The sequence below is a fragment of the Neomonachus schauinslandi genome, chromosome 7 (assembly GCF_002201575.2).
Source record: "Neomonachus schauinslandi chromosome 7, ASM220157v2, whole genome shotgun sequence".
Lineage (NCBI taxonomy): Eukaryota > Metazoa > Chordata > Mammalia > Carnivora > Phocidae > Neomonachus > Neomonachus schauinslandi.
The window spans coordinates 4,261,334-4,273,634 of record NC_058409.1 but is presented as its reverse complement, the minus strand read 5'-3'; the positions used below and the strand labels follow the sequence as shown (position 1 = coordinate 4,273,634).

General features: G+C 41.7%; 1 protein-coding gene across 1 annotated transcript in view; it reads right to left on the bottom strand.

Annotated features, from left to right (window-relative positions):
- Positions 1–802: 802 nt before the first annotated feature.
- BTNL9 (butyrophilin like 9) overlaps positions 803–12,301 on the bottom strand; it is a 28,090-nt gene continuing 16,591 nt past the window's right edge. The window contains exons 9-12 of the mRNA XM_021690963.1: positions 5,221–5,241; positions 4,993–5,019; positions 2,416–2,442; positions 803–1,576 (exon numbers count right to left, since the gene is read on the bottom strand). Coding sequence (XP_021546638.1) covers positions 945–1,576; positions 2,416–2,442; positions 4,993–5,019; positions 5,221–5,241 — 707 coding nt within the window. The 3' untranslated portion in view covers positions 803–944. The remainder of the gene's footprint in view (positions 1,577–2,415; positions 2,443–4,992; positions 5,020–5,220; positions 5,242–12,301) is intronic.

The window sequence follows — 12,301 nt, the reverse complement described above, 5'->3', positions numbered from 1 at the left end:
GTCAAAACTGACAGAGCCAGGAACCATGCGTGTGCACACACAAATCTATCTGTCTCCCTACTTATCACGTGTGTGCATGTGCTCCATCTATCTGTACATTGTAAAAACTGTGAGGTCACAGAGCTACTCTTTCATTTTCTTCTTTCCTCTTTCTGTAGTTCTGTATTTCATCTCTGACTGAAAAACCTCTCAGCACACAGAGGGAATTTTCTTATTTGCCCAATCCCTTGTTGATCAATTCTTGTCATTATTCATCCTTGTCATGATTCATTTTAAAGTTCAAACTGTCCCATAACTGGTCAGTGGAGCATCTTCACCCTGGTTCCTATAGCCCCATCAGTTCCTGAGCACATTTGAACACAAGATGTTCCAGATTCACCTGTACTTTCTCTGATCCAACCCTGGAATCAGCCATTTCTCCAAGTTCATTTCAGTGGGAAATGACATTTTAAAACTGGGATCTAAGCCCCAAGTGAACTCACTACTTTGAGGTATCATTGCTTCTAGACATTTTAGAGCTAGAATACATATATAGAAAGTATTTAAAAAATACAAGTTAACTGATACTTCTTATCCAATCCAGTAAGGTTTCCCACCATTTTTCCCCCATTCCAGTTTCTTTCTGGTCTCCCACAGTACACACTGTGGCTCCCAACAACATGAACTTATTGTTCCTCCTTTGCTTAGTCCTATCATACACACAAACAAGCTTTGGAATTCCCTCTTTTCATTAAAGAAAATCATATATGTATATATATATTCATGCATATATATGCATACATCTATAGGTAAAGTTTCCTCTTTTTGTTTGCTTCTGCTGTGCTGAGTCTTTAGCCTTTGCTGACATTTTGGTGATGTTTCCTCCACTGTAGAGGAAACGTGAGAGCAAATCCCAGTCAGGTGTCCAGGAAGCTGCCAAGGACCCAGGCAGGAAAGAGAGTGCCTCACCACAGGCCCAGGGTGGGATCCGAGGGCTCATAGGGCTGTAACCAGGTATCAGTCTCATCTTCTTCTGTTAGAAGGAGGCATGTCCTTCTAACAGGCAATGGGCAGATGGTGAGGGGATCTGGGTGTTCACCACCATCGTGAGCTCTGGGCCTGAAATACGCACAGAGCGTCCCTGAGAAGGTGTGGGTGAAGGTGAAGATGTGGGAGCCGTCTGATGCATTGAAGAAGGAGAGTTTTCCTGCCTCCCAATCCAGGAAGATGCCCACACGCCGTGGCGGCACACGCAGGGTGAGCGCAACGCGGTGTGGGTCCAGGATGAAGTACTCACAGCGGTTCCACAGCCCCATCACCCAGTAGCCATTGGCTGGGCTTAGGTGCCCCGGCCCCATGCGAGGCACTGAGGCCAAACACACACCCAGGAACCAGCGGCTGCGCCTACCCACGTGCACTTCCCAGTAGTGGCGGCCAGCAGAGAAGCGCTGACAGCTCAGCACACACGTCTGCTCAGAGAACCGCTGGGGGTCCCCCACCACAGGTCCAGGCACTGCTGTGCAGGAGGACACGCTCTTGCCATCCTCAGAGACTTCCAGGCTGTGGTGCGCCGAGGCCGGGTCGAGGGTTACGTCCACTGTGCAGAGGCACAGGGTTAGTGCCTGTGAAGGGCGGTTCTGGGCCCTGCCTGTCCCCTTCCCCAACAGGTAAACTTCTAGTGCTCCTGGCGGTCACTCCCACCCCTGACACCACCCCTGTGTACTGAAGCAGCTTGCAAGGCACTCCTGAGCACTTGAAAGCCATTAGAAGAATCATTTCTTTCCTGAACTGGAAGTTTCCAACTGCCATTCTAGGTGCTATGGAGAGCACAGATAGAAAACAAGGCAGATTCGTGGGGATAGAGGTGGGCTCATTTCCCCCAATTCCCAGTCAAGGGGAAGGGGCTCCAAGCTGGTTCAGTTCCTCACTGATGCCACCACCCTGTGTGACCTTGAGATCATCATGTGAGCTCTGAGCCTCAGTTTTATAGCAATGCTAGCATTTTAAAACTGAAAGGGACCTCTGAGATGATCCAGTCCTGTGCCCTGCCCTCTAACACCCACCCCTCAAAGCACACCCATTTGATAGATGGGAACCCCAAGGATCTCTTCTGTCAAATGAGAGGTTCCTACAAACTGGCCCTAGCAGTCTTCCTGCCAGATGGAAACAAATCTAGTAAAACCCAGAAAGTAATGTGCTTTTAGGAGAAGGTGTGTGCACACAAAAAAGTGCATGTGTGAGTGTAATCAGATATGTGCATGCAGGCGTATGTGTCATGTTGTGTATGTGCAAAATTAGGCTTATGTGCTTGTGTGTGTAGGCTCCATACTTGGATCCTGGACAGATCCTTCCTCCAATCACAGATCTGTCTACCTTCCTTCTGTTTAAGATCCAACCAACCCCAGTCACAAGTCACAATCCCTTGACTTCAGTTACCTGCATATTGTTGGGCTGCTCTCCACTCTGAAACCAAACAGAAAGGAAAAAGAGACCCAAAGATCTGAGTCAGTAACTCTGCAACCTTGAGGGAGGCTCAAAATGCAATGAGGGATGCTACAAACCCAATGATCCCATTCCCACCATGACAGCAAGTTGGGAGTCCAGACTGGTCTGGGTTCACAATGGCATTTCTCTGGGAATTTAGGATTAGGTTAAGTGGCTGGTGTCAGTGCTGGGTTTTATCAAATCTGCATGCAATCTAACCTTGTACTGAAAAAGGCAGGAGAACAAAGCATGTGGGCAAAGAGAACCAATACAGGTGGCCGGGATGCCCTGAAGACTGCACAAGAAGTTTTTAAATCTCTGACCAGCAGGCTCAGTCTGAGGAAGCCTGGCTGAGCATGGCTCCTGTCCTAAAATGTCATTTAGATATCTTGTTTTGCCTCCTTTCTTGACATGAACCGTTCTGAGTGGATTTCTCTTTTATCTTAATCTGCTTTACAACAGAGAGATCAACAAGTCACAAAATAGCAAAAGTAATAGAAATTTTCAGAGCTCCATAAATTTATAGCAGGGCCTTTAAGTCCTGAGTTTACATCAGAATAACTAGTAGTTATTCTTGCATAGACTAACTCAATTCTATAAAGATGTTGATTCTTTCTAAATGTATCTAAAAATTCAAAGCAATCCATGAAAAACTGCTTTGGGATTTTTTTAAGGAATTTTATAAATGTATCCTAAAATTTAAAATGGGCCTAAAAAGGTCCATTCACTTCTAAAAGGAAGCAGAAATGGAGGAAAACTTGTACTTTTGGGTACTATAAAAGCCATAACAGTGAAAACAATGAAGTAATAGGTGGTCAACAGATAGATCCATCTACACATGAGAACCAGATATGAACTAAAGGCAATACCCACATCAATGGGGAAATCATGAACGGTGTAGTAGATGGCACTGGGAAAACTGACTCACTATATGAAGAAAAATAGCTGTATTCTCACCTAGCACCAAATACAATGGCAAATTTCAGATGGATTAAAGATATACATAGAACACATGTGAAGTGAATCAAAGAAAGTGGAAGAGAGTATCTTTACGACCTAAGTGTGAGGAAGGCTTTCTTCAACAAAACTTCAAAAACACATGCCGTACGGTACAAATTTGATGAATATGTATCTGCATAAGGATATTAATCCCTCACTGGTATTAAACACTGTGAATTCCTTCTTCTAGTCTGTCACCTGCTATTAGCTATGCCCTTGGTTTCCCACTGAAAAGAAACCATTAATTTTGATAAAACCTAATTCATCAAATTTTTACCTAATGACTTGTGTTTTTAAAACTTTGTTGATGTATATATATGTGTATATATATGTCATATGTCTATATATATGACAATATATTGTCATTACATACATATATGTGTCATGTCCCCTTGAATCGATAAAAGAAAGATAGCAACCTCATACTAAAAACAGCCAAAAGGGGCACCTGAGTAGCTCAGTTGGTTAAGCTTCTGCTTTTGATGTCAGCTCAGATCTTGATCTCAGGGTCATGAGTTTGAGCCCCATATTGGGCTCCACACCTGGCATGGATTCTACTTAAAACAACGGTTAAAGGACATGAACTGGCAATATTCAAAAGAGGAAGCCCCAAAAGTCAACTAGCATATGAAGAGATGCCCAAACTTAGTATTCAGAGGAGAACAGACTGAAAGAACAAGGAGCAATCACTCATCCCGATCGACTGGCTGACTCAGACAGTGCCTTATGTGGGATGTGGGCTCCTGGGAGTCTCCACGCACTGCCAATGGCAGGATGATGACACTGCCTTCGGGGGATCCCTCTATCCCACTTAGTGACATATCCCCCACGGGCCAGCAATTCCCTTCATGGGTATACATCCCAGAGAAATCTCCACATAAAGCCAGAAGGTGACACATTTGAAGCTATTCATTCAGTGTTGTGTGTGGTGGTGTGGGGTCAGAGGCGGGCTGGACGTCTATTTGAAGAATGTGGCTGGCTAAAATGGAGTACCCTGCAGCAAGGAGAGACGGACCAGATGGGGTGGCAGGGATGGACACTAAAACAGTGATGAGTGAGAAAAGCAAGGAACAGCACAAAACTGTAAACATCATTTACAGAAACGAAAATGCTTGTGCACAAAGCCGAAAATTCACCTTTTGCAAAAATACATACAAAATAAAGCTACACATCAGACTGTTTGCTTTATGTGGGGAATGGAGGAAGGGACAGGGAAAAATATTTACACATAGAGTAACATGCCCACTCTAGACCCACAAGTCAGTCTTTGAGGGTGGGTGCCAGGATCTAGGTGATTCTGATGTGCAACCAGAATTGGCATCAATGGTTTATAATATGCTTACACCTCAGAACAATAGAAAAGTAAATAGAAAAGTAAAACTTGAATATAACCTCTACTAAGTGACATACATTAATACATGCCATATGCCTATGAAAGAAACCAGAATGAAGTATGGTTGCTGAGTCAGAGTGAGTGACTGGGATGTTGAGATGAAAGTGGACAGTGGGAGGGAGACGAGCTTCACTCACCAGCCTGGCCTTCAGCCCTTCTCCAGTCTGAAGCAGCCATGGAAAAACAGAATTAGAACACCAGGTCAGTGCTGCTTCCCTGCTCCCACATTGCATTTTGTACCCACCCCTGCCTTTCTCCCCTTTTTCCTGCCACCCATATGGCTAGCAGGGTTGGGAAACGAGAAGATGGAAAATCAGATGCTAAAACGTGCACAAGAAGAAATAATCTGAAGAAGGGTCACTTACCGAGCTCTGTCTGAAGCTTCTCTGTAAGCAAAACACACAGAGAAAACATCAGTCTCTGGGTGAGGGGAACCACCTTCCCAAGGCAGTTAGGTCACTGGGAGGAGGTTCCTTAGTCTTAAACCACTGCTCACCCCAATCCCATCTTAGTCTCTGTACCACCCATCTGCATGATTCTTAAGCCTCATCCTATTCTTTGCTCTAAGGCAGAAATCTGCACAGGGCTAGAAAAGGAAAACAGGTCCTGGTACTGAGGGGCCTCTTCCCAGGGCTCATGTCTAGTTTGAAAGGCTACTTTTCATTTGCCCCAAAATCAGAAACTTTTCCTGGGGAGGAGGTCCTTCATAAATCCAGGCACTGAGCACAGCTGGTGTAAACCTCGGGGTCACTTGCTGTGTACATTATTTTAAGGACTGGGAGGACATCACACTCAATTATTTCCCCTGGCCAAATATTAAGACTTTGATATTTTGCCAGTAGGAATGCATTCCTTTGACTTCTCCACTTTGTCTTTTTTAAAACGTTTTTTTTATTTTTAAAAATATTTTATTTATTTTTTGAGAGAGAGAGAGATAGCGAGAGATAGAGCACGAGCAGGGGAGAGAGGGAGAAGCAGGCTCCCCGCTGAGCAAGGAGCCCAATGCAGGACTCAATCCCAGGACCCTGGGATCATGACCTGAGCCCAAGGCAGATGCTTAAGCAACCAAGCCACCCAGGCGCCTCTCTTATGTCTTGTTTTAAAAGTAAATCATTCTGGCTAGAGGTTCGGGAAGATAGTGGAGTAGGAGGACCCTGAGCTCACCCCTTCCCATGTTTTCAACTAGATATCATCCACATCCAAGACTGGCAGAGAGATCTGAAGACTGGCAGAAAAAATTCCACAACTAAATATAGAGACAAAACTGCATTTGAAAGGTTAGGATGGTCAGATAGGTGGAGAGAGCAGAGAAATGGGCCCCCACACCAGGGAGCTCACACAGGGAAGGCTGATTCCCGTAACACTTGGCTTTAAAAACCAGAGGGGCTGAATTATGTGAGTTTATAAAACCAGTGGGACTTGAAGCCTTGTGTTTTAAAGGTCAGCTGACTTAGCACTGGATGAGCCCGGAGGGCAAGTGATAACTGAGTCACTGCCTTTAAGGAGACAGCAGCCCGCACAGAGAGGTAACATAAAAATGGCAGTCTACACAACACTGGGGGCAAATGGGAGACAGATCTGTCATAATGATTTTGCAGCATGTTAGGGGACTTCAAAAATGAGGGAGCTGGTAGGCATTGTTTTCCTCTCCTGAACCCCCAGCTACCTGTGGGAGGTGGGGCTGCACAGACACTTGCTACTTAACCCATTAGCAGTGTGCCGTTCCCACCAGTTCTCCTGAGGACTAGCCCACACTAAGTCTGCTAGCTTTGACCACAGGCTCAGGGGAAATATTGTTAAAGCCACAGCACTCCCAGCTGTGCACCCCCAACCACCATCGTGCACTGGCCCCAGCTGTGCCCAGCCATCCTCACGCTCCGCACCCAGCCTCATGGCCCCAGGAGCTCCAGCAAACCACCACCAGCCACTGCAGCACTTTAGGGGGTCCAACATAGGACCAGTGGCCCAGTGCAAATTTTCCTAGCACAGCGGCCCCACTCCTAAGTTCCCCAGCAGGCACACCCCATCAGAGCTGGACTGCCTGGGTTCTACTATCATCACAGAGAGCAAGCACAGCCCACAACAGCCCACAACAGGCAGAGGGTCACTGCAAATGACTACACTAAAAGGAAAAGTGACTCAGACACAACAGCAGAGTGTAAGCAACACACATAAGATACCCTCCTGACATTCATAACATGCAGAAACACACACAGAGAGGCAGACAAAATGAGGAGACAGAGAAATTTATCACAAATGAAAGAAAAGGACAAGGCCAAGGCAGAGATCTAAGTAAAACAGATATAAGTAACACACCTGACGGAAAATTTAAAGCAATGATTCTAAGGAACTCGCTGGACTTGAGAAAAGACTGGAAGACATGACTGAGACCCTTAACAGAGAGATAAGGAAAAACATAGCAGAAATAAAGGGCACAATAAACGAAATGAAAACACATTTCATGGAAAGAACAGCAGGCTGGAAGAAGCAGAAGAATGAATTAGTGACCTAGAAGAAAGAATAACAGAAAGCCAACAAGCTGAACAAAAGAGAGAGAAAAGTATTTTGCAAAATGAGAACAGAATTAGGGAACTCAGGGACTGCATCAAACGTAGTAACATTCGTATTACAGGAGTCCCAGAATAAGAAGAGAGAGAAAAGGGGGCAGAAAATTTATTTAAAGAAATAATAGCTGAAAACTTCCCTAATCTGGGGAAGGGAATAGATATCCAGTCCAGGAGGAACAGAGAACTCCCATCAAAATTAGTAAGAGCAGACCCAACCAAGACATACAGTAATTAAATTCACAAAATATAGTTATAAAGAAAATATGTTCAAAGCAGCAAGACAAAAGAAGTCAGTAACTTAGAAGGGAAAATCAGTAAGACTATCAAGACATTTTTCAACAGAAACTTTGCAAGCCAGAAGAGAGTAGCATGATATATTCAAAATGCTGAGTGGAAAAGATCTGCAGCCAAGAATACCCTATCCAACAAGACTATCATTCAGAATAGAAGGAGAGATAAAGACCTACCCAGACAAACAAAAATTAAAGGACTTCATGACCACTAAATAAGCTCTGCAAGAATTATTAAAATAGACTCTTGAAGATGTAGTGTGTATATATATATATATATATATATATATATATATATATATATAATGGAATATTACTCAGGCATAAAAAAAAATGAAATCTTGCCATTTGCAAGATATAGATAGACATAGATGGAGCTAGAAAGTATTATGCGAAGCAAAGTAAGTCAGCCAGAGAAAGATGAATACCATATGATTCCACTCATTTGTGGAATTTAAGAAAGAAAGCAAAGGACCAAAAAAAGAGAGGGAGAGGCAAACCAAGAAACAGGTCATAACTACAGAGAAAAAACTATGGCTACCAGAGGGGAGGTGGGTTGGAGATGGGTTAAATACATGATTGGGATTAAGGAGTGCATTTGTGATGAGCACTGGGAGGTGTATGGAAGTGCTGAATCACTATATTGTTCACCTGAAACTAATATTACAATGTATGTTAACTGACTGGAATTTCAATAAAAACAACAACAAAAAAGACATAGGGTGACAAAACGGATAAAAAAAGAAGACCCATCTATATGCTGCCTACAAGAGAACCATTTTTATGCGCCTGGGTGGCTCAGTCAGTTAAGCATCTGCCTTCAGCTCAGGTCATGATCCCAGGGTCCTGGGATCAAGCCCTGCACTGGGCTCCCTGCTCAGTGGGGAGCCTGCTTCTCACCCCCCACCCACTCACTCATGCTCTCTCTCACTCACTGTCTCTCAAATGAATAAATAAAATCTTTAAAAAAAAAGAGAGAGACCCATTTTAGACCTAACACACCTGAGATTGAAAGTGAGAGGATACAGAAACATGTCTCATTCAAATGGATGTCAAAGACAGCCAGAGTAGCAATACTTACATTGGACAAAATACTTAAAAGAAAGACTGTAAAATTTGTTTTAGAAGGACACTGTGTAATAATAAAGGGGACAATCCAACAAGGAGATATAACAATTGTAAATACTTATATACCCCAAATGGGAGCACCCAAATACATAAAACAGTTAATAACAAACATAAGGGAACTAATCAATAATAGTCCAGTAATAGTAGGGGACTTTAACATCGTAATTACAGCAATGGACAGATCATCGAAAGAGATAATCAACAAGAAAACAATGCTTTGAATGACACAATGGAACAGATGGATTTAATAGGTATATTCAGAACATTTCATCCTAAAACAGCAGAATACACATTCTTTTCAAGAGCACAGGGAACCTCCTCCAGAATAGGTCACATACTGGGTCACAAATCAGGCCTGAACAATTGAAGATCTAAGTCATACCATGCAACTTTTCTGACCACAATACTATGAAATGAGAAGTCAACCAGAAGAAAAAGTCTGGAAAGACCACAAACACATGGAAATTAAAAAAAAACAAAACAAAAACAAAACCCATGCTATTGAACAATGAATGGATCAACCAGAAGTCAAAGAAGAAATAAAAAAGTACATGGAAACAAATGAAAATGAAACCACAATGGTCCAAACCTTTTGGATGCAGCAAAAGCGGTCCTTAGGGGCAAATATATAGCAATACAGGCCTACCTCAAGGAGCAAGAAAAAGCTCAAATAAACATCCCAACTTTGCACCTAGAGGAGCTAGAAAAAGAACAACAAACAAAACCTAAAACCAGCAGAGGGAAGGAAATAATTAAGATGAGAGTAGAGATAAATGATACAGAAACTACAAAAACAATAGAACAGATCAATGAAACCAGGAGCTGTTCTTTGAAAAAAATCAATAAAATTTATAGCCCTCTAGCTACGCTTATCAAGAAAAAAGAGAAAGGACTCAAATAAATAAAATCACAAATAGGGGAGAAATAACAACCAACACCATAGAAATACAATCATAAAAGAATGTTATGAAAAACTATAAATGAACAAATTGAACAATCTAGAAGAAATGGATAAATTCTTAGAAATATATAAAATACCAAAACTGAAAAGGCAAGAAGTGGAAAACTTGGACAGACTAATAACAAGCAAAGAAATTGAATCAGTAATCAAAAAACCCCCAGCAGATCAAAATCACAATGAGATACCACCTCAACACCAGTCAGAATGGCTAAAATTAACAAGTTGGGAAATAACAGATATTGGCGAGGATGTGGAGAAAGGGGAACCCTCCTACACTGTTGGTGGGAATGCAAACTGGTGCAGCCACTCTGGAAAACAGTATGGAGGTTCCTCAAAAAGTTAAAAATAGAGCTATCCTATGACCCGGCAATTGCACTACTAGGTATTTATGGAAAGGATACAAACATAGTGATTCAAAGAGGCACATGCACCCCAATGTTTATAGCAGCAATGTCCACAGTAGCCAAACTATGGAAACAGCTGAGATGTCCATCCACAGATGAGTGGATAAAGAAGGGGTGGTATGTATCTACAACGGAATCTTACTCAGCCATCAAAAAGAATGAAATCTTACCATTTGCAATGATGTGGATGGAACTAGAGGGTATTATGCTAAGTGAAATAAGTCTGTCAGAGAAAGACAAAAACCATATGATTTCACTCATATGTGGAATTTAAGAAACAAAACAGATGAACATAGGGGAAGGGAGGGAAAAATAAGATGAAATCAGAGAGGGAGGCAAAACCATTAGTGACTCTTAATTATAGGAAACAAATTGAGGGTTGCTGGAGGGGAGGAAGGGGGGGTGATGGGCATTAAGAAAGGCACTTGATGGAATGAGCACTGGGTGTTATATGCAACTGATGAATAATTAAAATCTACCTCTGAAACTAATAATACACTATATGTTAATTGATTTTAAATTAAAAAAAAAAAAACTCCCAATGACAAAAGTTCAGGACCAGATGGCTTCACAGGTCAATTCTACCAAACATTTAAAGACGAGTTAATACTACTTTTCTCTAACTATTTTAAAAAATAGAACAGGTAATTCATTCTGTGAGGCCAGCATTACCCCAACACCAAAACCAGATAAAGATACCAAAAGAGAGACAGAGAGAGAGCTGTACATGCCAAAGCCCCTGATGAACATAGATGCAAAAAACCTCAACAAAATCCTAACAAACTGAATCCAACAATACATTAAAAAAATCATTCACCATGATCAAGTGGGACTTACTCCTGGGCTGCAAGGGTGGTTCAACATCTATAATCAATCAATGTGATACATCACATCAGTAAGAGAAAGAGTAAGAACCATATGATCATTTCAATAGATACAGAAAGACAAAGTACAACAGTGATTCATGACAAAAACCCTTAACTAAGTAGGTTTAGAGGGAACATACCTCAACATAATAACGGCCACCTATGAAAAACCCACAGCTGATATCATCCTTAATGGAGAAAAGGTGAGAACTTTTCCTCTATGGTCAGGAACAAGGCAGGGATGTCCACTCTCACCACTGTTATTTAACATAATACCAGATATCCTAGCCTCAGCAAGCAGACAACAAAAAAGAAATAAAAGGAATCCAAATTGGCAAGGAAGAAGTCAAACTTTCACCATTCGCAGATGACGTGATACTTTATATAGAAAACCCAAAGGAGTCCACCAAAAAGCTGCTAAAACTGATACACAAATTCAGCAAAGTTACAGGATACAAAATCAAAGTACAGAAATCTGTTGTATTTCAATACACCAACAATAAAAAGGCAGAGAGAGAAATTAAGGAAACAATTCCACTTACAATTGCACCCAAAACAATAAGATACCTAGGAATAAATCTAACCAAAGAGGTGAAAGATCTGTTCTCTGAAAACTCTAATACACTGATGAAAGAAATTGAAGATGACACAAAGAAATGGAAAGATATTTCATGCTCGTGGATTGGAAGAACAAATATTGTTAAAATATCTATATTACCCAAATCAATCTACACATTTAATGCAATCCCTATCAAAATACCAACAGCTTTTTTTCACAGAACTAGTACAAACAGTTCTAAAATTTGTACGGAACCACAAAAGACTGAATAGCCAAAGCCATCTTGAAAAGGAAAAGCAAAGCCAGAGGCAGCAGAATTCTGGACTTTAAGGTATAATACAAATTGTAGTAATCAAAACAGTTTGGTACTGGCACAAAAATCAATGGAACAGAATAGAAAACCCAGAAATGAACCCATAACTACACAGTCCATTAATCTTCGACAAAGCAGGAAAGAATATCCAATGGGAAAAAGACGGTCTTCTCAACAAATGGTGTTGGGGAAACTGGACAGCAACATGCAAAAGAATGAAACTGGACCACTTTCTTATACCATACACAAAAATAAATTCAAAATGGATGAGAGACCTAAATGTGTGTCAGGAAACGACAGAAATGCTTGAAGAAAACATGGGCAGTAACTTCTTTGACATAGACCTTAGCAACTTCTT